At 43.4% G+C, this 25,963-nt stretch overlaps 1 protein-coding gene across 3 annotated transcripts; it reads right to left on the reverse strand.

Annotated features, from left to right (window-relative positions):
* Window positions 1-1,380: 1,380 nt before the first annotated feature.
* Window positions 1,381-24,104, reverse strand: LOC110521494 (protein FAM107B). 3 transcript variants are annotated; one of them, XM_021599091.3, is made up of 4 exons: window positions 23,177-24,104; window positions 8,827-9,001; window positions 6,844-7,000; window positions 1,381-2,417 (listed from the first exon to the last, which is right to left on the reverse strand). In XM_021599091.3, exons 2-4 carry the CDS (start codon window positions 8,952-8,954, stop codon window positions 2,298-2,300), a joined length of 405 nt encoding a protein of 134 aa, XP_021454766.1. In that variant the 5' UTR covers window positions 8,955-9,001; window positions 23,177-24,104; the 3' UTR covers window positions 1,381-2,297. The 3 variants fall into 3 exon arrangements, with proteins under 3 accessions (XP_021454766.1, XP_021454757.1, XP_021454776.1); XM_021599082.3 differs by having other exon boundaries at window positions 22,775-24,057; XM_021599101.3 differs by having other exon boundaries at window positions 23,173-23,964.
* Between the last annotated feature and the right edge of the window lie 1,859 nt (window positions 24,105-25,963).

Raw genomic sequence — 25,963 nt, forward strand, 5'->3', positions numbered from 1 at the left:
CATCACCTAGCATAACTATAGTTATTAGATAGCGAACATGGACATGTCACCTACTGTACACACAGACACACTTATCTGACCAAATGATCAGGGAAAGTGTCAACCATAATTTCTATTACTATTTCTCTCACAGTTATTTGGCCAAATTACCAGGGGTAGTAACTAGCATAATTTATATGACTTTGTCTCTCCCTCACAAAACACACATTTCATTGGCTAGGTTAGCAAGCTAGTTAGCTAGCTAACCATATCTAGAAGTTTACTGCTAAACTGACCTGGAAATCCTAGTCGTGGCCAAAAGTTTTGAGAATGACAAATATGAACTTCCACGAAATGTGCTGCTTCAGTGTCTTTAGATATTGTCAGATGTTACTATGGAATACTGAAGTATAATAACAAGCATTTCATAAGTGTCAAAGGCTTTTATTGACAACTACATGAAGTTGATGCAAAGAGTCAATATTTGCAGTATTGACCCTTCTTTTTCAAGCCCTCTGCAATCCGCCCTGGCATGCTGTCAATTAACTTCTGGGCCACATCCTCAATGGGATTAATGGGATTAAGGTCTGGGGAGTTTCCTGGCAATGGACCCAAAATATCGATGTTTTGTTCCCCGAGCCACTTAGTTACTTTTGCCTTATGGCAAGGTGCTCCATCATGCTGGAAAACATCTGTTCCTGGATGTTTGGGAGAAGTTGCTCTTGGAGGATGTGTTGGTACCATTCTTTATTCATGGCTGTGTTCTTAGGCAAAATTGTGAGTTAGCCCACTCCCTTGTCTGAGAAGCAACCCCACACATGGTCTCAGGATGCTTTATTGTTGGCATGACACAGGACTGATGGTAGCACTTACCTCGTCTTCTCCGGACAAGCTTTTTTCCCCCAAACAAAGGGGGTTCAAAGAAAATTACTTTACCCCAGTCCTCAGCAGTCCAATCCCTGTACCTTTTGCAGAATATCAGTCTGTCCCTGATGTTTTTCCTGGAGAGAAGTGGCTTCTTTGCTGCCCTTCTTGACCCCAGGCCATCCTCCAAAAGTCTTCGCCTCACTGTGCGTGTAGATGCACTCACACCTGCCTGCTGACATTCCAGAGCAAGCTCTGTACTGGTGGTGCCCCGATCCCGCAGCTGAATCAACTTTAGGAAACGGTCCTTGCGCTTGCTGGACTTTCTTGGGCGCCCTGAAGCCTTCACAACAATTGAACCGCTCTCCTTGAAGTTCTTGATGATCCGATAAATGTTTGATTTAGATGCAATCTTACTGTCAGCAGTATCCTTGCCAGTGAAGCGTTTTTTTTTTGCTAAGCAATGATGACGCCACGTGTTTCCTTGCAGGTAACCATGGTTGACAGAGGAAGAACAATTATTCCAACCACCACCACTGATTTAATGTCACTTTTATTCATACAAAAAAACAATTATAGAAACCATTATAATTATAGAAAGAAAAGTCTCACACTTGAAAGGGGTTCTAGTATTGCTTCAAATAGCATTAGCTGAGGAAGTGGTATGTTGGAGATAAAAAATAAAAAAGTAACCTGGGTGTTTTTTCACACAAACACTCGTCCTGTCCTGCTCAGGTTCCACACATTGAGCTGTAAAACTAAACAGATGTCTCACACACTCCCTACATGGGGCTAAAATGCTACAAACAAACATAAATAACAGCACATTAATTTGGCATTTTTACAAAACACAGTTTTAAGAGTCCATCCAGTGTCCGCTTTTCTATTCTGGGTTCTGAAAATGAAAACAACGACAACAATAACAGAAGGATAACTTTCTGTGGCCGGAGAGAGAGGAGCAGACAGGAGAGAGGGAATGTGTGGGTTCTGTTTGTCCCTGCATCAGGCTTCCAAGAAGACTGGCTGACTGTCCATGTGTAGCATGTTCCGTGTTTTGTGTCCATGTTAAGTCTCCTCTCTGTCTGTGTGTTGAGTGGAGATGCTGATGTGAGTACTACAGCAGGCAGACAAAGCAGTCTGTAGTCTATAGGGGATTCTCTTCTCTGCAAAGTCGGTCTGTTGGTGAGAGAAGCTGACGTGGTTAAGTTTCCTTGGTCACTGCCTGTGGTGAGTGCGGTAGCAGACAGACAAAGAGGTCTGTAGTACTGTTGGTATTTAGTAGACAGACAAAATTGTCTGTAGTCTTTCTCAACAGGGTCAGAAAAATCAGAATCAGGAAGTGAATTCCACCTCAGATGACATGTGCCATAGACTCTGCACAAACACACAAACATACCTCTATGTACACAGTTGCCCTCTCCTTCTCTCTCAAACATCCCCCCCCCCATGGGCCCCTAAGTGGTACGTTCCTCCCCATTAGCCTCCTGCTTGGTCCTCCTAAGATTGCTCTTCATCTTCACAAACTCAGGGGTGTTCTCCTGCTCCTCCTCATCCTTCTGCTGGTCCAACTCCAGCTAAACACAGATAGAGAAGTATGTTAGGTTAAATATTAGTACAAGTACATTTTAGCTTGTAAACTCAACAAAAAAAGAAACTTCCCTTGTTCAGGACCCGATCTTTCAAAAATCTTCATAGAAAAGGCATTAAACAGTTTCCCATGCTTGTTCAATGAACCATAAACAATTAATGAACATGCACCCGTGGAACGGTTGTTAAGACACTAACAGCTTACAGACGGTAGACAAATAAGGTCATTGTTATGAAAACTTAGGACACTAAAGAGGCCTTTCTACTGACTCTGAAAAACACAAAAAGATGCCCAGGGTCCCTGCTCATCTGTGTGAACGTGCCTTAGGCATGCTGCAAGAAGGCATACGGACTGCAGATGTGGCCAGGTCAATAAATAGCTATGTCCATACTGTGAGACGCCTAAGACAGCGCTACAGGGAGACAGGACGGACATGATTTCCCTCGCAGTGGCAGACCACGTGTAACACCTACACAGGATCGACAGGTACAAGATGGCAACAACTGCCCAAGTTACACCAGGAATGTACAATCGCTCCATCATTGCTCAGACTGTCCGCAATAGGCTGAGAGAGGCTGGACTGAGGGCTTGTAGGCCTGTTGTAAGGCAGGTCTTCACCAGACATCACCAGCAACAACGTCGCCTATAGGCACAAACCCACCGTCGCTGGACCAGACAGGACTGGAAAAAGTGCTCTTCACTGACGAGTCGCGGTTGTCTCACCAGGGGTAATGGTCGGATTCGCGTTTATCGTCGAAGGAATGAGAGTTACAGAGGCCTGTACTCTGGAGCGGGATCGATTTGGAGGTGGAGGGTCCGTCATGGTCTGGGGCGGCGTGTCACAGCATCATCGGACTGATCCTGTTGTCATTGCAGGCAATCTCAACGCTATGCGTTACAGGGAAGACATCCTCCTCCCTCATGTGGTACCCTTGTTGGATCGGAGGGTGAGGGCTTGGGCCATTCCCTCCAGAAATGTCCGGGAACTTGCAGCTGCCTTGGTGGAAGAGTGGGGTAACATCTCACAGCAAGAACTGGCAAATCTGATGCAGTCCATGAGGAGGAGATGCACTGCAGTGCTTGCAGTTGGTGGCCACACCAGATACTGACTGTTACTTTTGACCCCCCCCCCCCCCCGCTGTTCAGGGACACATTATTCCATTTCTGTTAGTCATATGTCTGTGGAACTTGTTCAGTTTATGTCTCAGTTGTTGAATCTTATGTTCATACAAATATTTACACGTCAAGTTTGCTGAAACTTAACACAGTTGACAGTGAGAGGACGTGTTTCTTATTTTGCTGAGTTTAGGTGTGTGTGTGTGTGTGTGTGTGTGTTGAGCTGCCAGTATTGTATCAGGGTGATCTGTGTGAGAGACTTGGGCTATGGTGGTCATACCATTTTGTCAGACGGTGTTTGTCAAGCAAATAACTGCCAATCTCACGGTAATTAACAAATACATTTAGCATCGCCTGGCTTCCATGCATAGCCTACAAGCCACTGATGCAGACCTTTGGAACATTTTGGTAGATTTTTAAAAAGTCAAATAAATCCATGTAATATAGCATACACAATAAATCCATTATTTATTTTAGACAGGTCTAAAGAAACATGATATGAAGAAAATGTAGTCTATTTTAGAAGAACAGAATAGCATACTCTGAGTTGTCCTTATGTTAGGCCCTGATCTGGCTATTGCATATGGCTATGGGCTACACTAGTTAATTTAGCAGACAATATTTGCTTAGATTTCTGTGGCATTCTTTTATGTCATTTTATAGTATTGATGGGTTCTGACTCCTAAACTTGAAACATGTTTAAATATCAGGTATCCCATGGAAAGGAGGAGTGCTATAGTCTGGTTTCTACACCAGAAGTTAATGGTTATCTGTAGGAGGAATGTATATGGTGGAGGCAATTAAGCTTGGAATGTATTGAGTAATGGGAAGGCAATCACATGGTTGCAGTCACTGATAAAGGTGGAGAGATGTGGATTAGTGAGGAATGGGGGCCAGGGTCAGGTCACATTAAGGGAGAAGGAACAGTTTATTGTCTGCATCAAATAAATTCCTACCTAGCAATAAAGATGTAATGTTGAGGGAAGGAGGATACCTCACCCAAATTGGGAGGGAGATAGATCTATCTATACACACTTGTGTGGAGGAAACATGTCTTAGTCTTTCAGCTGTTTGACCCATTGAGTAAATAAACTTGGTTTGAGCTTTACTAATCATTGGTGAGTTTTTACTCTATTTAGAAACAAACAGTATCAAGAATACATTTGAACATAGCTGAAAAAAATAGAAAGGATATTGTCTCCAAACGATTTGAGGGAGTGCATACAGTCGGCTACTCAGTGTTGAGCAGTTAACAAAGAAACAAGTCCTGCTATATGCTTAATTTAGAGTTATTAATGTAACTTTAGATGCGATACAAATGTTGGGCTATATGTTTTGATTTGTACAAGGCTGCATGATGCAACTAATGAAGTCATGAGCTCTGCTTAGTTTTTTTTGCGCAGGCTGCACACACTTCATCAGTCTCTCATTCACAATTTGACAAGTACTTGGTAATGCCTCAAATTTCCCGGTGGCATCCCCTTTGCGTGGCAGTAATGTCCCCTAAAAAAGTCCATGCCTTCTGTGGCCAGTGGCCGTTGTGCTCTTGGGCTGAATATAATAATTATATATCCCTTGTCCCGTCTGTGTGCTCCCAAGCACCTCTCACACACATGGCTCACCCAGCAAAACAGGGATTTAGACATTTCTGCAATAAATATAATTTCATTTTTTTATTATAAGTATTCAGACCCTTTACTCAGTACTTTGTTAAAGCACCTTTGGCCGCGATTACAGCCTCGAGTCTTCTTGGGAATGGCTCTACAAGCTTGGCACACCTATAATTTGAGGAGTTTCTCCCATTTTCTGTGCAGATCCTCTTGAGCTCTGTCAGGTTGGATGGGGAGCGTCACTGCACACCTATTTTCAGGTCTCTCTAGAGATGTTAGATCATGTTCAAGTCCGGGCTCTGGCTGGGCCACTGGTTCCGAAGCCAGTCCTTTATTGACTTGGCTGTGTGTTTAGGGTCGTTGTCTCGTTGGAAGGTGAACCGTCGCCCCCAGTCTGAGGTCCTGAGCGCTTTGGAGCAGGTCTTCATCAAGAATATCTCTGTACTTTGCTCCGTTCATCTTTCCCTCGATCCTGACTAGTCTCCCAGTCCCTGCTGCTGAAAATCATTCCTACAGCATGATGCTGCCACCACCATGCTTCAATGTAGGGATGGTGCCAGCTTTCCTGAAGCCTTGACGCTTGGCATTCAGGCCAAAGAGTTAAATCTTGGTTTCTTAAGACCAGAGAATCTTGTTTCTCATGGTCAGAGTCCTTTAGGTGCCTTTTGGTAAACTCCAAGTGGGCTGTCATGTGCCTTTTACTGAGGAGTGGCTCCCATCAGGCCACTCTACCATAAAGGCTTGATTGGTGGAGTGCTGCAGAGATGGTTGTCCTTCTGGAAGATTCCACAGAGGAACTCTAGAGCTCTCTCAGCGTGACCATTGGGTTCTTGGTTACCTCCCTGACCAAGGCCCTTCTCCCCTGATTGCTCAGTTTGGCCGGGCAGCCAGCTCTAGGAAGAGTCTTGGGGGTTCCAAACGTCTTCCATTTAAGAATGATTGAGGCCACTGTGTTCTTGGGGACCTTTAATGCTGCATACATTTTTTGGTACCCTCCCCCAGATCTGTACCTCGACACAATCCTGTATCAGAGCTCTATGGATAATTCCTTCAACCCCATGGCTTGGTTTTGTTATGAGATGCACTGTCAACTGTGGGATCTTATATAGACAGGTGTGTGTCTTTCCAAATCATGTCAAATCAATTGAATTGACCACATGTGGACTCCAATCAAGTTGTAGAAACATCTTAAGGCTGATCAATGGAAACAGGATATACCAAAGCTAAATTGCGAGTCTCAAAGCAAAGGGTCTGTTTTTTATTAGTAATACATTTGCAAAAAATTCTGAAAAACTGTTTTCACTTTGTCATTATGGTGTGTTATGTGTAGATTGATGAGGATTTGTTTTTTTAAATTTAATTTTAGATTAAGGCTGTAACGTAAAAAAATGTGGAAAAAGTCAAGGTCTGAATACTTTCCGAACACTGTATTCTCAATGTATATTTAAATATATATTTAAATCACAGTATATTTGTTACCCAGATAAAAACGGCTGCATTGGTCCTTTATTTAACTCAGGAATCACCAGTGTGGAATAACCTGCTTTCAGTATACGTTGTATCCCTCATTTACTCAAGTGTTTCCATTATATTGGCAGTTACCTGTAGGTTTACAGTGTTGGGTGTGTGTAAGTATCACAGTGTGTGTGTGTGTGCAGAGGCATGTGTGTGTGAATGTGTGTTTACCTGTTCTAGTTTCTGTTGTCTCTTCATTAATTCTATCTCCAGGTCGCTCCTTTTGGTGTGGGCCTCCTGCTCCTCCCTCTGGGCCTTGAGAACCTGCTCTCGCTTCCTCAGCTCCAGAACCTTCTGGAGCTCTGGCTTGTTCTGGGGAGCTAGGCCCCTAGGAGAAACAACCAATCGCAGGAGCTGTTAGTACAAACATCCTCTTTCATAATATAATTCTCCCTTTATTTTACTCCAAATTCTGAGAAGTGACTTGAGCAGTCCCCTTACTGATAGACATGACATTGATGAAACAGGCGTTTCCATTTTGTTGTTATGCACCTGTGTTGAGTTGGGAGTTTTATGATTTCAAAATGTCTCTGCCTACTGCCATGACATAAACACAGACTTCAGCCACCCCTGTAGTCAGCTAGTTATCTAATAAGTAACTGCATCATAATAGTGTGTTTGTGTTACAGTTAGAACATAGGTAGTTAGGGAAGAGTAAGAGACTGATTGGTTAAGACTGGTTAAGAGCGTTGGGCCAGTAACCGAACAGTCGCTGGTTCGAATCCCTGAGCCGGCAACTAGTAATAATCGTCCGTTCTATCCTTGAGCAAGGCAGTTAACCCCCAACAAGTACTGCTCCCTGGGCTCTGATGACGTGGAAGTTGATTAAGGCAGCTCCACGCACCGCTCTGATTCAAAGAAGTAGAATGCATTCGGTTGTGGAACTGACTAGGTATCCACCTTTCCCTAATCCTCCTTACAGAACGTTCCTTACCATCCCTGGCTCTCATCATCACCACCACCACCATGACTAATCCACTTTAAACCAAATGTAAAAAAATCCTCTCAAGTTCCCCCTCACATCCTTTCACCCCTCTCCTTTCTTCCCATCCATCATACTCCAGAGCTGTGTTCATGTCCATAATGCACATGGTTCTGTGCAGCGTGCTAACAGGCCAGACACAGTGATGTACAGCTGTCAACAGTACACACTGTGTTTATACATACATAAATACATACACACACACACTCACACACACACACCACAAGGTTTTGAGCATCTGTCCATTCAGAGTGAGAGGGAAAAGACACCCTTTGAGCCTCAGCACTGATGGTGTGAATCAAAGCCACACACAGTCATGCATGCAAGCACACACGCATAACCAGTGTGAATTGCAGCCACGGTCCATTCTGTAACTTGCATTTTCCCAAGTGGCAACTCAAGGTATTACAAAAATATTTTTGGCAAGATTGGTTCTCTCAATTCGCCGAGATCCATCCATTTATTCTACCCACCCACTCAAGTGCAGAACTGTTCACTGGAAACATACGTTTTAGATTGTAAAAAAGATGGTTGTGATTGTACTGCTATAATACTATTGGGGCAGTAGGAACCTTTACATGCAGTAAGTACAAGTTGATATGTAATAATTCTGAGACAGTAGAAGGAACTAAAGGTTTTATATAATAACTCATATTAAAAGTTTCATGCATTAAGGTTTACATGGCAGTACTGTTATGCATCTCCCACAGGGGTATCCCCAATGCACTGTCATAGCATAGCAACACGCTGCATTAGCACGCAGTCACAAACTTCTAACAGATTCAGGATCAGCTGACTCAACCCTCAACCCTAACCTTAACCAATAGATGGAAATCAACACAATCAAACGGTAGGCAAGGATAAACCTTTGAACCTCTGTGTGCAGAGTTGAACGCCAGGGTTATATACTGTTCATGTCAACCTCATGAATGGCTTGGATCTCATCCATCCACGGTCTGAGCCAGGATGTATTTCTACCACAACACAGTGATCTGCCCTGGGTGAGTCAGTCAAAAGGAAGATAAACTGGTGTTGTATGAATAGAAACGTTACCGTTGCCTTCTCGATTAAGACGAGGATCAGGGGAAAGACAGCTGGGAAATAAAATGTAGTAGAAACAGGAGAAGGAAGAGAAGTGTGTGTTGCCCCAGTGTTGTTCCCAGTCCCCTTACATCTTCTGGTTCATCATGAGTTCTCGATGGAGGTCTTGGTGGTTTCTGGAGCCCTTGACTGGGTTCAACAGCTTCTTCGGTTTGATCATCTCCTCACAGTCCCCCTCCAGATAGTCCGGCTCAGCCATCACACTCCTGCCCCGAGACAGAGACAGACCTGGGTCCACACACCGATCTGATGAGGGGAGAAGACGGGATTCAATATGTTATTAGTCATTTATTATACATCTCAATTCATGGATTCATTTACACACTGTAATGGTCAACTATACCAGCTCTCTTTCACACAAACATGTCAAAATCAGGCTTCAGCTCTGGATGCTATCGAGACATCCATCTGTTTAATGCACCGAGACATTCCAACCCTCACTACTGAGAGGTTGGAGTTACATAATCATTCCATTCCACTAGAGGAATGTTCTATTCTCCAGAATGAGGAAAACATCTGCATAGAGACTCTCACAGGCAGGGCTGGTTCCAAGCATAAGTGACATAAGCTGTCACCTAACTGCAGAAGACCGGCCGGGCACATAGGGTACCTGCCAAAGGGCCCTGACCCCCAGGGGGACCCCATTGATTTTGATATGTCATGCTAATAATATATCTGCATGAGAATGACTAAGTGATTAGAAAATGTGTAGAATTACAGAAAATATGCTTTAAAACAAAAAATTATTCTGTCAAAAGGGGGGCCACTAAAATGTTGTGCCACAAGGTGAGGGGCCCCCCAACCAAATCTCGCTTCGGTCCCCCAAAAGGCTAGAGCTGGCTCTGCTCACAGATACTGCTGGCACCAACAAGCCTATATCCATCAAAATATCACCTTTATATGGATATACTACATTTAAAATGTCATCCAGAGATGGAATTACTTGATTACAGACATACAATACAGTCCCTAAGATAATCAGCTATCAACTTAAATAGGGAGTAGTCCCATTACCTATTCTAAATTTCTCACAAACTGATTTGAATATCCAAATAGGTTACACATTTCCATTAGTCCTACATAGATTTGATCATCTATATAGATCAGAGTACAATTTCCTGCAGCCACCAAATGAATGTAAAATGTATGGATAATATATACAGCATGTTTATTTAAGACCATTTCTCCCTGGAGACAATTCCATATTATCATACCAAATCTTCTTATTGTACTTTGCATGAAAACCATATGAAGAGTTATCACGACACAGACAGTCTGCATAACAATAACAAAACACACTGCATATGCAAAAATCCCACCCATTGTCCTTTCATTATAAAACGTTACTTTAACCGGTAACACATTTAAGCATAATAAAGCATAACAAATATCTAGACATTGGGAAATCTAACAAAGGTTCTCCAATTTACTCTGCAGTAGGTGAGGGAAGACTAGTATTCTTCATAGTAGCCATCTCAACTGTTGATTTAAAGTCAGAATAAGCTAACAGACTTCCCACTTAAATAGCTCAATTTGAACACTAGACAGGGGAGGAGAGATTCACTACTGCTGTGTTCCCTGTGTGCGCAGCTGTCCTACTGAGGTTAGAGCAAAGCGGATGGTTGGAATGAACTATGATGAAATGTGCTATTACCTGTACACGGCGTCCCCTCACACACACACAGTTCATATTTTATCTATTGACCTGGAAATAACTTTAATGACAAAGCTCGTCTCTTTCTCAGAGATTAAAGGTCAGCCAGGAGTATAATTAGCACATTCCAAGAATAGGTGCATTTATGAATGGCTTTTGTAAGTAGGCCAAAAACACCAAAATGGGATTTTATAACTGTGTGTAGATTACTTAGGTAGTGGTAAGATTTCATAGCCTGACATAAGAAGTATTCTCATGATTTGTTCATCATCATCATGCAGCGTAGGCTACAGGGCCCAAAACATGTCATCTGAGACATAGGCATGCTAGGCTACAGGGCCCAAAAACATGTCATCTGAGACATAGGCATGCTAGGCTACAGGGCCCAAAACATGTCATCTGAGACATAGGCATGCTAGGCTACAGGGCCCAAAACATGTCATCTGAGACATAGGCATGCTAGGCTACATACCGTTTTTTTTTACTTAATTGGAAACTTTATTAAGTGCATTTCTAGTCTGCGTGTAGACCTGTGTTGAAGAAACAACAACGCTGGGAAACGGCGAGCATGGAGCTGTAATACAGTACGGACAGGTTCTCAATTTACTGTTGATAGTTAGAATAGTAGAATACACAAGGTGTGATTTAGAACTGTGGTTGTGCATCAGTAGTTTTTCTTGTTATGTCAGTCACTGACACAGTCACTCAATTAGCAATGTCAGCTAACAATCTTTAGATTGGTAAGTTAGCTGGCCGTTAGACTAACTTACCAGCTATCTAAACTTATTGATTATGATCGTCATTCTCACTCACTAGGGGGCGGTTGGTGAAGGGGGCCACTGAGGAGAGCTGTAATGTTTACATCTCAACATTAGAGGTCACCGCTGCCTCACACCCCAGAGACGAACAAAGAGCCAGTTGCATAACAAAGAGGTGGATAATAAGAGAAACATCTCTCTCACATTTTGACTGATCTTTTTCTCTGGCGAGGGCCAGATGTAGATCTCATTATGGGAGGCAGAAAAGAGGTGGATAATAAGAGAAACATCTCTCTCACGTTTTGACTGATCTTTTTCTCTGGCGAGGGCCAGATGTAGCTCTCATTATGGGAGGCAGAAAAGAGGTGGATAATAAGAGAAACATCTCTCTCATGTAGGCAGGGATTAGGAGAAAGTGACTGATATTATTATTATTTATCATGCTAATAATAATAATAATAATAGTAAACAGTATGGCAGCAGCATAAGTGGTGGGTGGGCATGTGTGAGAGTGTGTCTATGTTAGTGTGAGTGTGTGGGTGTGAGTGTGCAAGAGTGTCAGTGTAGGCGTGATAGGTGGATATACAATACATGTAAACAGGGCACACTGTGTGTGTGTGTGTGTGCATGTCTGTATTGGCGTGTTGCTGCTGAGTATATCAAAAGCAATACCCTTTAGTGTGAGCAGCAGGGGGTAGTGGAGCAACCAGGTATTGAGAAATCATCCGTTCGCTTAACACATCTGGTGCCACTTCCTCTTTGCCCCAGGGGAAGAGTAAGTGACATTGGGAGTTTAAAGGGCCCAGGCTAGTCCCAGACGGGCTGTATCTCATATTCTAAAATGGCTTCCCCACCTCATCTCCTTTTCTTCATGATCAATTATCTGCCATGATGAAAACATAGTGCTGGAAATCTACCTGTGTTTTAGAGAGGATACAAGGGAAGGAAGCCATTTTAGAGTGTGGAGACATGTCCTCTCCCTTCTTACCTGGGACAGAGCGCTGAGCGCAAACTTTAAAGTTGTGAAAATTCAGTGCAACGTCCAGTGCGCTTTTAAATGTGACCACTGAGGCTGTACTCGCTTTAAGATACTGTTTTAACAGTGGTCAAGGAGGCTACTGTTGCCATTTGATCATAATATAGGCCTACCAGAGTGGCCTACCATGAAAAACAATGGAGAAAATGCATTCCATAATGCATGGAAATAGCTGTTCTATCATTCAGCCTACAGTAGCAATGTGTAATGCTCAGTGTAGGCCTGCATTCCATGAGAGTTTAGAAGAAAAAAATGCAGGGCTTGACATGAACCTGTTTATCCACTTGTCCTTCTGACAATGAGGGGACTGAACATGTTTGATGCAAGAAACCACAAAATAAATTACATTATTACTCCCATACTATTATTACAGCGAATCAGGCAAATTATGCTACCCTCTATTGGCTACTTAGCTTATTCTAGACTGTCTCAAAATACAACACTGCCCCTTAAGACAAAAAAATAAAATCTTTACCTGACTCGCTTTTCAAATATGTCTGGAAATGTACACGTTTTGGGCTCTTGTAGGAAGCAATTGCTAACTTCTATAACTGGGCTAATAATGCACTAACTAGCAAAGGATATGAACAAAATGTGCCTACGTGGCTACATGCAGCTCTCACTTTGATCTTAAAACAAGCGCATCTACTCACGACTGCTCATGCTGTAAACACAGTTCAGTTCAAAGTAAATTGCACAGACCCATATATGGCAATGGTCTATTTGCATATAGTTCTAATAGAGCTCTGATTGGATATGCTGCACCGGTCTGTGTAGAGTATGGGTATGGCCTGAGTCGTCCCCGTCAATGAAATAGAATCCTACTGATGAGTTCTGCCTACAACAAAATCTCTTGCATAGTTTGTTTTGTTTCGGTATGTTGCATTGAAAGTGGCTAATATTGTGTTGATTCGATCACAATTGCCACAGGAAAAAAGGTAAATGTTGATTGTGTTAACAGGGAAAACTTCAGAAAGTTGAGTGAAGTTCAATATCGTGCTTCTCTGCGTGGCAGTCCTGGGGAGCTGCACGGCAGTCTTGGGCGTGCAGGGCACGGGTGTGACATGCTGCCACAAGACTTTCTCACTACAATACTGTCACAGAGAGCAAAAGACAGAAAGAGAGCGAGAGAGAGTGTAAAACACACATGCCCTCCCATCTTATCCTGTGGGACATACAGCATCTGTCAACACCATGACCGAAATATGATTTTAGGCTGAAAGAAATAAACAGCATTCAGCAGTGTGAGCGTGTGTGTAGAGGACTTTTTAGAAGTGTACTTCCTGCTATTCCAGGCATCCCCATTAAAGCAGCTCTTTCATGTTTATAGGTGTAGGAACCAGATGGCAAGTGTGTGATTCTCCAGTCAGACCTGACAACCACACTACAGAGGAACTAATACTCTACAAAAACACTGCTACATGGTCAGATGACACTGACATACACAGAGAGAAGAGGAATAAAACCTTGTTATGCATCTTCTTGTTTACTCTTTCCATGTAGAACCCTCCCACAACCTCTACGTTATGCTGTGTGTAAGGCACACTGGGAAACCAGGGGGCGGGAGAGAGGGGTGAAAGGTCAAAATTAACAGAGATAGAGACATTGAGAGAAAGAGAGTGGAACTAGCCCATTCATTACAATCAGTGAGTGAACTAATGGGTGAGTACTTTCTCAAGGGTGTTCACTTGTGTTTGCATTTATAAGGAGTAAGAGAGAGGAAGGGATGGAGTGACTGAGCTTGTATAAAGTAGGTGTGTGTGTGTGTGTGTGAGTGAGAGAGAGTCACTGAGTCTACACTATCAGGCTGCATTAGAGTTAATTGAATGACAGTCTTGGCACTGCACAGGGCTACTGCATCAGAACAGATTGTCCTTCACTGGGACTGCATGAACTAACAGCTAAACACACGCACACATTCACTTCCTGTTGTTGGCCTTGTGTCTATGATGGTGAGAGTGATGACTGGTCTCCATGGTGATGGAGGAAAAAAATATTACAATTGAAAAGAAGTTGAGATGATTCAGACCAAAAGACTCAAAGAATGAGGCGTGGGGACACTTGCTTCGTGCGAGGTCATAGGTTGAAAGAAAGTAAGAGATTATAAAACCCTTCCTCTTCGTCCATGTGGTGCCGATGTCCTCATTAGAGAGACCAGCTGGCGGCCTGCTTTACCATATGACCCCCTGCCCCCCCCCACAACACACTTAGTCATGAAGAAATCCCTGATTAAAAAAGAGATATACAGCCTTCTAACTGACAGAGGCGGATGGAGGGATGAGGAGGTGGTGGAGAAAGAGTTATATGTGGACCAGTGATGTTTAGCAGTGCAGATGTTGTTTCTCACTCAGCACATCCACCTAGAATGAGTTTCGGGGGGCTGCGGTCTGGTTTGTATTTCCTGTCCTAGAGCGAGAATAGCAGAGAATTCTAGGGTCTCAGCCCTGAATGATTGCTGGGAAACACCCCTCCCCAGTTTCAAAGTAGGGTGGGGGCCTATACACAATCAAATGTTTCTCAGGATACACACCCACATAGAGCAGCGTGAGTCACGACAGCGGGAGTCGTGTGAGTCATGATCTGTGTCAGAGTCCTCTAACATTAGAAATACTGAAACACCCAAAATGGAACGTTTGTGAACTCTATTCAGCCCGGACGTCATTCCACAGGGAATAGTGAAAAAGTGCAACACACATCCTATCAGTGTCAGCCTAATGCTGAGAGATCATTACAGCTACCAGCCAGGAGACACACAACAACAATCATGTCTACGGCACAGAGAATGTCTGTGTTCTCAAACACACAGTTCTTGTCACCTGCAGCATGTGCAAACTGGTGTTTCCTGGGAAGAAAACTGCAGCAACAGGATTTCCCAACCATGACCTAAGCACTTAACTCACTACATGGTACACACGGGCAGTGTACAGCACATGATAGTATACTTGCTCATAAAATGTATTCAATATAAGCCTACTCATAAGAGGGCTGAATCAGTTACGAGCGTATTGAGTTAGGATAGATAGCTTTGTACAGAAACCAATCTGCAGAGAGATGTTCTCTCCCTCTCTGTGCCACACCCAGACCTCTTCCTGTGCGGCAATCTGCACACTGTACAGAGAGATGGCTCCACTTTCTGTGTACTCTTTCACAATTTCCTGTTGACAGGAGCGTTGTCTCATACTAAGTAACTAACTAACCAACCTAACTAACAAACTAACTAACTCACCAGTCCCAGTTCTACATTAAAACCAAATGTCTCTCTGAAGCCTCGGAAGACAAACCGCCTGTTCTTAGTTAAACTCAGATATTCTGAGGCACCGAGTGTGGTATTTAGCCACGAGCAGTAGCCTGTCTAAGTTGGACACACTCTTAAAGGGAGTGCTCCTAATCTCAGCTTGATACCTGTATAAAAGACACCTGTCCACAGAAGCAATCAATCAGATTCCAAACTCTCCACCATGGCCAAGCTCTCCAAGGATGTCAGGGTCAAAATTGTAGACCTACGCAAGGCTGGAATGGGCTACAAGAAAATCGCCAAGCAGCTTGGTGAGAAGGTGACAACAGTTGGTGTGATTATTCACAAATGGAAGAAACACAAAAGAACTGTCAATCTCCCTCGGCCAGGGGCTCTATGCAAGATCTCACCTCGTGGAGTTGCAATGATCATGAGAACGGTGAGGAATCAGCCCAGAACTACACAGGAGGATCTTGTCAATGATCTCAAGGCAGCTGGGACCATAGTCACCAAGAAAACAATTGGTAACACACTACGCCATGAAGGACTGAAATCCTGCAGCGCCCGCAAGGTCCCCCTGCTCAAGAAAGCACATACAGTGGGGCAAAAAAGTATTTAGTCAGCCACCAATTGTGCAAGTTCTCCCACTTAAAAAGATGAGGCCTGTAATTTTCATCATAGTTGAAGTGTACCTATGACAGACAAAATGAGAAAAACATTTCCAGAATATCACATTATAGGATTTTTAATGAATTTATTTGCAAATTATGGTGTAAAATAAGTATTTGGTCACCTACAAACAAGCAAGATTTCTGGCTCTCACAGACCTGTAACTTCTACTTTAAGAGGCTCCTCTGTCCTCCACTCGTTACCTGTATTAATGGCACCTGTTTGAACTTTATCAGTATAAAAGACACCTGTCCACAACCTCAAACAGTCACACTCCAAACTCCACTATGGCCAAGACCAAAGAGCTGTCAAAGGACACCAGAAACAAAATTGTAGACCTGCACCAGGCTGGGAAGACTGAATCTGCAATAGGTAAGCAGCTTGGTTTGAAGAAATCAACTGTGGGAGCAATTATTAGGAAATGGAAGACATACAAGACCACTGATAATCTCCCTTGATCTGGGGCTCCACGCAAGATCTCACCCCGTGGGGTCAAAATTATCACAAGAACGGTGAGCAAAAATCCCAGAACCACACAGGGAGACCTAGTGAATGACCTGCAGAGAGCTGGGACCAAAGTAACAAAGCCTACCATCAGTAGCACACTACGCCGCCAGGGACTCAAATCCTGCAGTGCCAGACGTGCCAGAAGCAAGGGGACCCTGCTTAAGCCTGTACATGTCCAGGCCCGTCTGAAGTTTGGTAGAGAGCATTTGGATGATCCAGAAGAAGATTGGGAGAATTTCATCTGACCATATGACACCAAAATATAACTTTTTGGTAAAAACTCAACTCGTTGTGTTTGGAGGACAAAGAATGCTGAGTTGCATCCAAAGAACACCATACCTACTGTGAAACATGGGGGTGGAAACATCATGCTTTGGGGCTGTTTTTCTTCAAAGGGACCAGGACGACTGGTCTTATTATACTAATTTTCCACCATAATTTGCAAATAAATTCATTAAAAATCCTACAATGTGATTTTCTGGATTTTTTTTTCTCATTTTGTCTGTCATAGTTGAAGTGTACCTATGATGAAAATTACAGGCCTCTCTCATCTTTAAGTAGGAGAACTTGCACAATTGGTGGCTGACTAAATACTTTTTTGCCCCTGTACATGTCCATCTGAAGTTTGCCAATGAACATCTGAATGATTCAGAGGACAACTGGGTGAAAGTGTTGTGGTCAGATGAGACCAAAATGGAGTTCTTTGGCATCAACTCAACTCGCCGTGTTTGGAGGAGGAGGAATGCTGAGTTGCATCCAAACAACACCATACCTACTGTGAAACATGGGGGTGGAAACATCATGCTTTGGGGGTGTTTTTCTGCTAAGGGGACAGGACAACTTCACCGCATCAAAGGGACGATGGACGGGGCCATGTACCGTCAAATCTTGGGTGAGTACCTCCTTCTCTCAGCCAGGGCATTGAAAATGGGTCGTGGATGGGTATTCCAGCATGACAATGACCCAAAACACACGGCCAAGGCTACAAAGGAGTGGCTCAAGAAGAAGCACATTAAGGTCCTGGAGTGGCCTAGCCAGTCTCCAGACCTTAATCCCATAGAAAATCTGTGGAGGGAGCTGAAGGTTCGAGTTGGGAAATGTCAGCCTCGGAACCTTAATGACTTGGAGAAGATCTGCAAAGAGGAGTGGGACAAAATCCCTCCTGAGATGTGTGCAAACCTGGTGGCCAACTACAAGAAACGTCTGACCTCTGATTGCCAACAAGGGTTTTGCCACCAAGTACAAAGTCATGTTTTGCAGAGGGGTCAAATACTTATTTCCCTCATTAAAATGCAAATCAATTTATAACATCTTTGACATGCATTTTTCTGGATTTTTGTTGTTGTTATTCTGTCTCTCACTGTTCAAATAAACCTACCATTAAAATTATTGATCATTTCTTTGTCAGTGGGAAAACGTACAAAATCAGCAGGGGATCAAATACTTTTTTCCCTCACTGTAAACTGGTTGGAAAAAAAGTGAAGTCATGTTCCTGCCTCTTTGTTAAGAGTTGCCTTTAAAGCAGAGGCTTGTGTTATCACTCACTCACACACGTTGTGACAGGCAGGGTGATAGATTATGGAGTGAATGGAGCTCATTGAAAAGGCAGAGACATCAGTTTGAGTCACGCCATAGGAATGTGATGAACCTACAGAACTATTCTAATACTGGAGCATGACCATAGCCACACACCTCCGAACAGAGGATGGTAGAGGAGTGAGATACAGATGGCTGGGTAACCAAACACCTGTCCTCCAGACAAGTGAAAATCTAAGCAGATATATACACACACACACACACACCTGGACACCTCCCCCACAAATAAAGTGATGGGGTTGGGGTAGAGGGGGCAGTTTGGGGAGACAACTGTCCCGCTCTCCTGTCCCCCTGACACAATGGCTGCTCTATGAGCCAGATATACACGCTCACAGTTGGCACCAACACATGCTAACATAGGAATGCTCAAGGTATATCTGACCAACCATATCTCTTCACTGTATTTCAGACACCACTGCCAGGAGGAAGGACTTTACTACAACAGTCACACAAACAGTTAGAACAGACAGTCAGACACTTGCATCGCTCTTATTGGCTGAGGCCAGTGGTGAGCTAAGACGGTAGGGTGGATTAGGTGCGTTTTGTTTACATACTGCTGGAATTTATTTATATATTTTTTTACTGTTACCGTTAGCAACACGACAGACTACCGTTACAGATAAAGACAGACGGACAGACAGACAATAAACACACACAGAACACGGTGATGACACACAAACAGTAATTGAACACATGGGTCACCAAACAACCAGGTGACCCAAAAACACTAATAGTTATCATATATAGTCTTTGTTCTCTTTTGTGTTACGTTGTCTAAATTGCAGCACAAATTAGGAGCTGTCACATAGCAACACACAATACACAGACAAAAAAATGTTTTCCCTATCCTTTTGTCAACAAGCTATTTATCAATTATGGCACTGGAACTCTTCCCCATTATAATAAGTATGGACAGTTAGTTGGCCTACTCTGACTGACCTCAAAGACTACAGTAATGTACCTCCATTCTGAACAGAGACTGTCTGTGTCTGTGTTACTAATAAGACAGGATCATGTCGGGATTCAGCCAGGAGGTTTTAATCCAATTCATGTAGCTCAGACTCCCCATCTCCTGTATACTTTAACCCAACAAGCACTCTTACTGTAGGGAGGGGTGCTTTTAGTCTTGTGTGTGTGTGTGTGTGTAAAATCAATTTGTGAAATACAGAGTGGCCTGTTCAGTAATGGTACTTTATTCTGATTGAGGCTCCTGGTACAATGAAGGGAAATCAATGCCGAGCCATAGAGAAGCTGTGTGTTTGTTCCTTGCCATAAAAATTTTCATAGAGGTAGTGTATTAATATGTAACATTAAAAACCTGTTTGTGATTAAAGGGATACTTCGGGATTTTGGCAGAGGCCCTTTATCTACTTCCCCAGAGTCAGATAAACTCATAGATACCATTTTTATGTCTCTGTGTGCAGTTTGAAGGAAGTTGCTGACTAGCGCAATTGCTAACTAACATTAGCACAATGACTGGAAGTCAATGGGTATCAATGGTATAGGTGATTAGGGAAGGGGAGAGACCATGCCCCCTCAAACCTCAATACCGGAGCTGTGCAGCAATAATGTGTATTGGTGACCGCTTCAAATTAGTGGATTCAGCCATTTCGACTGACAGGTGTATCAAATTGAGCACAGCCATGCAATCTCCATAGACAAACATTGGCAGTAGAATGGCATTACTGAAGAGCTCAGTGATTTTCAACGTGGCACCGTCATAGGAGGCCACCTTTCAACAAGTCAGTTCATCAAATTTCTGCCCTGCTAGAGCTGCCTCAGTCAACTCTAAGTGCTGTTATTGCGAAGTGGAAACGTCTAGGAGAAACAACGGCTCAGCCACGAAGTGGTAGGCCACACAAGCTCACAGAACCGGACCGCCGAGTGCTGAAGAGCGTAAAAATCATCTGCCGTTGGTTGCAGCACTCACTACAGAGTTCCAAACTGCCTCCGGAAGCAATGTCAGCACAAGAACTGTTCGGCGGGAGCTTTATGAAATGGGTTTCCATGGACGAGCAGCCGCACACAAGCCTAAGATCAACATGCGTAATGTCAAGCATCAGCTGGAGTGGTGTAAAGCTCGCCGGCATTGGACTCCTGAGCAGTGGAAACGCGTTCTCTGGAGAGAAGAATCACGCTTCATCCTCTGGCAGTCCAACAGACAAATCTGGGTTGGCAGATGCCAGGAGAACACTACCTTCCCAAATGCATAGTGCCAACTGTAAAGTTTGGTGGAGGAGGAATAATGGTCTGGGACTGTTTTTCATGGTTCGGGCTAGGCCCCTTAGTTCCAGTGAAGGGAAATCTTAACGCTACTGCAAACAATGACATTCTAGACAATCCTGTGCATCCAACTTTGTGGCAACAGTTTGGGGAAGGCCCTTTCCTGTTTCAGCATGACAATGACAATGCCCTAGTGCACAAAGCGAGGGCCATACAACAATGGTTTGTCGAGATCGATGTAGAAGAACTTGACTGGCCTGCACAGAGCCCTGACATCAACACCTTTGGGATGAATTGGAACGCCGACTGCGAGCCAGGCCTAATCGCCCAACACCAGTGCCCGACCTCTTGTGGCTGAATGGAAGCAAGCCTTCGCAGCAATGTTCTACCATCTAGTGGAAAGCTTTCCCAGAAAAGTGGAGGCTGTTATAGCAGCAAAGGGGGACCAACTCCATTAATGCCCATGATTTTTGAATGAGATGTTCGTCAAGCACATGTCCACATACTGTACTTTTGTTCATGTAGTCTATTTCTCCCTCATTGCACAGACACCTTGCACATGCAGAGTTTATAGGATTAATAGGTTTACAGTGTAGCCTGTGGTTTTTACAGTGTACGTTATTCATGTAAATTCATTGGTTTAAACTTCCTGTCTGTATATTCTGTGTAGCGTCTGTCAGTATATTACCCATATCCACAAAGCGTATCAGAGTAGGAGTTCTGATCTAGGGTCAGGTTCCTACCTGTACATATAATTGTATTCATTATGATCTAAAAGGAGAAACTAATCCTAGATCATCAGCACTCCTACTCAGAGAGTCTACACAAACACAGATGAAGACATAGAGAAGCAACACGGTATACATTCCTGCTCATAAATACAAATCATATGGATTGTCCCTCTAACCACATTGACATCAATGCAATCGAAAATCACATCAAACAGAAGGACACGGGAAATTAAATAAGAGCAAGCGAGAGAGGGACATGGAGGTAAGTGTGCAGCATGGGCTGTATGTCTGGGGCTCAGGTCAGTCTGCTGACTAATGAACATGGATGTCCTACTCCTACTGCACAGAGACATTACACAATGACTGATGTATATAGAGGACCCTAAACACACACATGTGCATTTTAAGGAATGTATCAAATTGCATCCAAAAGGAAAAAGGCACCTGTAACTGCCCTACTGCCATAGTCCATTCACAATACCTGAGACAAGGACACACTCCATTTCAGCATACCTGAGAGCAACATTTCTTTGTGGGGTATTCCTGCATGCTGCAGTTGGTAATGTAGAGTATATCCTTGATAATCACTGGGGATGATGATATGGAGAACCCCCTACCAGTGTGTGTGTGTGTGTGTGTGTTGGGGGGGGCATGATGAACAGAGAAAGAGCAGGGCCAGGAGGTGGAGAGAGTGAGATAGAGAAAAGAGAGAAAGGGAAGGGCAGTTCAAAGATCAGAAAACAGATGTAAAGCATTCAGTAAATTCATTTCTAAATGACTACCACGTGTTGGGCCTTTCCCCTCATCCTCACTCACTCTCAACTCTGTGCAATTTACACATTCATATTCTGTATTTCTTATTTACATGTACTGCAGCTCTCTTTCACTCAGCTCTCATCTCCTCTCTTCCACCACTCTCCGGTAGTTGATTACTGAAAGTGAAGTTCTGAGAAATTACTCAAGACAATGATTTCCTCTCTGACCCAATAACTTACACAAACTTTTGGCATTGCAAGCAAGATTTAGTTCTGAGTTCCGAATGCATGTATACTCCAACTACTATCTGTGGAATATAATACTTTACGGCCTTCAAGGTGGAATCTCTCTCCTGTACCCACTGGGCTATGCTACAGATCTGTCTAGTACATATGAGATATCTGGGCTGAGTGTAGTTAAAGTTTGACAAAGGTAGCTAGCTATCAGTCGTTAGAACCCTTGGCTATAACTGACCACAGGGACAAGTCTGATTGCATAAAAGATCAAATGTCACAGACACAAAACATAGGGTACACACACACACACACCAGGAGTGTCATGTCTCTGTGGTTGACAGTGAAAGGTCAGTGTGTCAGAGAAGACTAGGGCCATGTGCTCCAGACCTGCAGAACAGAGTGATTCATCACTGCCTGTCTATGCTGTACACACTGATACAATCTCATACCCAATTGTTTACTCAGACCTCAGCTATCCAACTCAAAACTAACAAAAGGCAACTAAGATGATGTAGGTAGCCCACTTCAGTGACAATGTGTATATTAAGTCAAATAGTTAAATAAATCACTCACACACACATTGATTCATACGATTTCAATAAGTCTAGGGCATCTTACTTTCTCCAACAGGTTCCATAAACTCATTGGTTAAAGTCCTGAAGTTGATAATGACTGGATTGATTGGAGGTAGACAGATGGGCGAAACAACGGTCTTATTCTGAATCTCTTCTGCTTCTTTCTTCACTGTCCAGTTAGCGAAACAATATGCGCTTTTAAAGCAACAATGACTCCCGAGTTTCTGTTTCGCAATATCTCCGTTTCTATAGCCTCAAATTGAACACTTCTTATCAGGGCGGCGTTGTTTCAAGAAAATCAAACAAATCTAGATGATTAAATCGGGCACTACACGCGGCCCGATGGATAGGCTATAGCCAAAGCACACACGCTGCTTTGTGTGTGCGCTCATGAAACAGACACAACTGAAACAGACAGACAAAACGAAAACATACACATACCTACCTAAAATCGATCCCGACGCTACTTCTCCAAGTCGACTAGTTAAATAATTAAAAGGGCAAAGTGGTTTTGAGCCTCATCAGTGCTTCTCCAGTTCACTTCTCCGTTTAGGTGTGTCTGCGAATCTGATTTTGTGCTTCTATGAAACTGTTCAACTGCCCTACATACACATTCGGCCCATAGAACATTTAAATGAATGCCGGATGGGCGGGCCAATATGATGTCATGCTCCTCCTCTCTTTCTCTTTCTGCCCCGAGCTCTTAACGGGGTGTGGCAGGGTAGCGAGCGGCTGTGGCTGGGTCTAGGAGACGTACAGAGAGACACACACACATAGAGATCCGATACATACATGTACCAACCGATACCCATCCACATCAACTAGCTGCAGAGAAGAGGTTCAAAAGCTACAAGTTACTCGATGTGTACATCACTGAGGAACTGGAATGGTTGCTTCACACTGACAGAGTGGTGAAGAAGGTGCAACTGGGCCTCTTCAAACTCAGAAGGCGGAATAAATTTGTCTTGGTCCCTAAGACTCTCACAAACGTCTAAAGATGCACAAACGAGAGCATTCTATCAGGCTGTATCACCCGGTGTCACAGGAAGGCCAAGAAGATCATCAAGGCCCTCAGCCGCCCGAGCCATGGCCTGTTCACCCTGCTACCATCTAGAAGGCAGAGAGAGAACAGGTGCATCAAAACTGGGACAGAGAGACTGATAAAGAGCTTCTATCTCCAGGTCATGATCAGACTATTATATAGTCATCACTAGCCGACCTCTGCCCAGTACCATGTCCTGAACCCTAGACACTGTTACTTGCCGGCTAACCTAATATAGCCAGGCATAAAAGAAAGGCCTGAAACTAGATTCTGTTCTTGATAATAATTTTTAAAAAGGAGTGTCGCCTTTTTAACGTCCAAAAGCAGAAGTTGAGTCCCAGGCTCTCTCTCCATTTCCCCTGAAAACAGGAACTTCCGGCAACTCTGCTAAGACTACTAGCCGGCGACAACCCTGTATTCTACCCTGCACCTTAGAGACTACTGCTCTATGTACATACTCAGTAAACACTGGTCACTTTAATAATGTTTACATACTGTTTTACCCACTTTATACAGTGCCTTGCAAAATTCATCCCTGTGGCGTTTTTCCAATTTTGTTGCTTTACAACCTGTAATTTAAATGGATGTTTATTTGGGTTTCATCTAATCGACATACACAAAATAGTAGACATTTGTGAAGTGGAATGAAAAATATAACTTGTTTTAAAAAATGTAAATGATAAAAACCTGAAAAGGGGTGCATGCATATGTATTCACCTCCTTTGCTATGGAACCCCTAAATAAGATCTGGTGCAACCAATTACCTTCAGAAGTCACGTTAGTCAGTTAAATAAAGTCCACCTGTGTGCAAACTAAGTGTGACATGATCTGTCACATGATCTCAGTATATATACACAGGTTCTGAAACGCCCCAGAGTCTGCAACACCACTAAGCAAGGGACACCACCAAGCAAGCAGCACCATGAAGACCAAGGATCTCTCCAAACAGGTCAGGGTTGGGTTACTAAAAAATATCCAAAACTTTGGACATCCCACGGAGCACCATCAAATCCATTATTAAAAATTGAAAGAATATGGCACCACAGCAAACCTGCCAAGAGAGGGCCGCCCACCAAAACTCACGGACCAGGCAAGGAGGGCATTAATCAGAGAGGTAACAAAGAGACCAAAGATAACCATGGAGCTGCAAAGCTCCACAGCAGAGATTGGAGTATCTGTCCATGAACCACTTTAAGCCGTGCACTCCACAGAGCTGGGCTTTACGGAAGAGTGGCCAGAAAAAAGCCATTGCTTAAGAAAAAAAAAGCAAACACATTTGGTGTTCGCCAAACGACATGTGGGAGACTCCCCAAACATTTGGAAGAAGGTACTCTGGTCAGATGAGACTAAAATTGAGCTTTGTGGCCATCAAGGAAAACGCTATGTCTGGCACAAACCCAACACCTCTCATCACCCCGAGAGCACCATCCCACTGTGAAGCACGGTGGTGGCAGCATCATGCTGTGGGGATGTTTTTCATCGGTAGGGACTGGGAAACTGGTCAGAATTGAAGGAATGATGGATGGCGTTAAATACAGGTAAATTCTTGAGGGAAACCTGTTTCAGTCTTCCAGAGATTTGAGACTGGGACGGAGGTTCACCTTCCAGCAGGACAATGACCCTAAGCATACTGCAAAAGCAACACTTGAGTGGTTTAAGGGGAGACATTCAATTGTCTTGGAATAGCCTAGTCAAAGCCCAGACCTCAATCCAATTGAGAATCTGTGGTATGACTGAAAGATTGCTGACTGGAGCAGCTTTGCCTTGAAGAATGGGCAAAAATCATAGTGGCTGGATGTGCCAAGCTTATAGAGACATACCCCAAGAGACTTGCAGCTGTAGTTGCTGCAAAATGTGGCTCTACATTGACTATTGATTTGGGGGTTGAATAGTTATGCACACTCAAGTTTTTTTTTTGTCTTATTTCTTGTTTGTTTCACAAGAAAAAATATTTTGCATCTTCAAAGTGGTAGGCATGTTGTGTAAATCAAATGATACAAACCCCCCAAAAAATCTATTTCAATTCCAGGTTGTAAGGCAACAAAATAGGGAAAATGCCAACGGGGATGAGTACTTTCACAAGCCACTGTATGTATATATTGTATTCTAGTCATGGCTCATCCTATATAACTACTGCTTTACACACCTTTTCTAATAATATACTGTCCATACTGTCTATACACATCATTC

This window comes from Oncorhynchus mykiss, chromosome 1 (assembly GCF_057628025.1).
Source record: "Oncorhynchus mykiss isolate SJ-2025 chromosome 1, ASM5762802v1, whole genome shotgun sequence".
Taxonomy (NCBI): domain Eukaryota; kingdom Metazoa; phylum Chordata; class Actinopteri; order Salmoniformes; family Salmonidae; genus Oncorhynchus; species Oncorhynchus mykiss.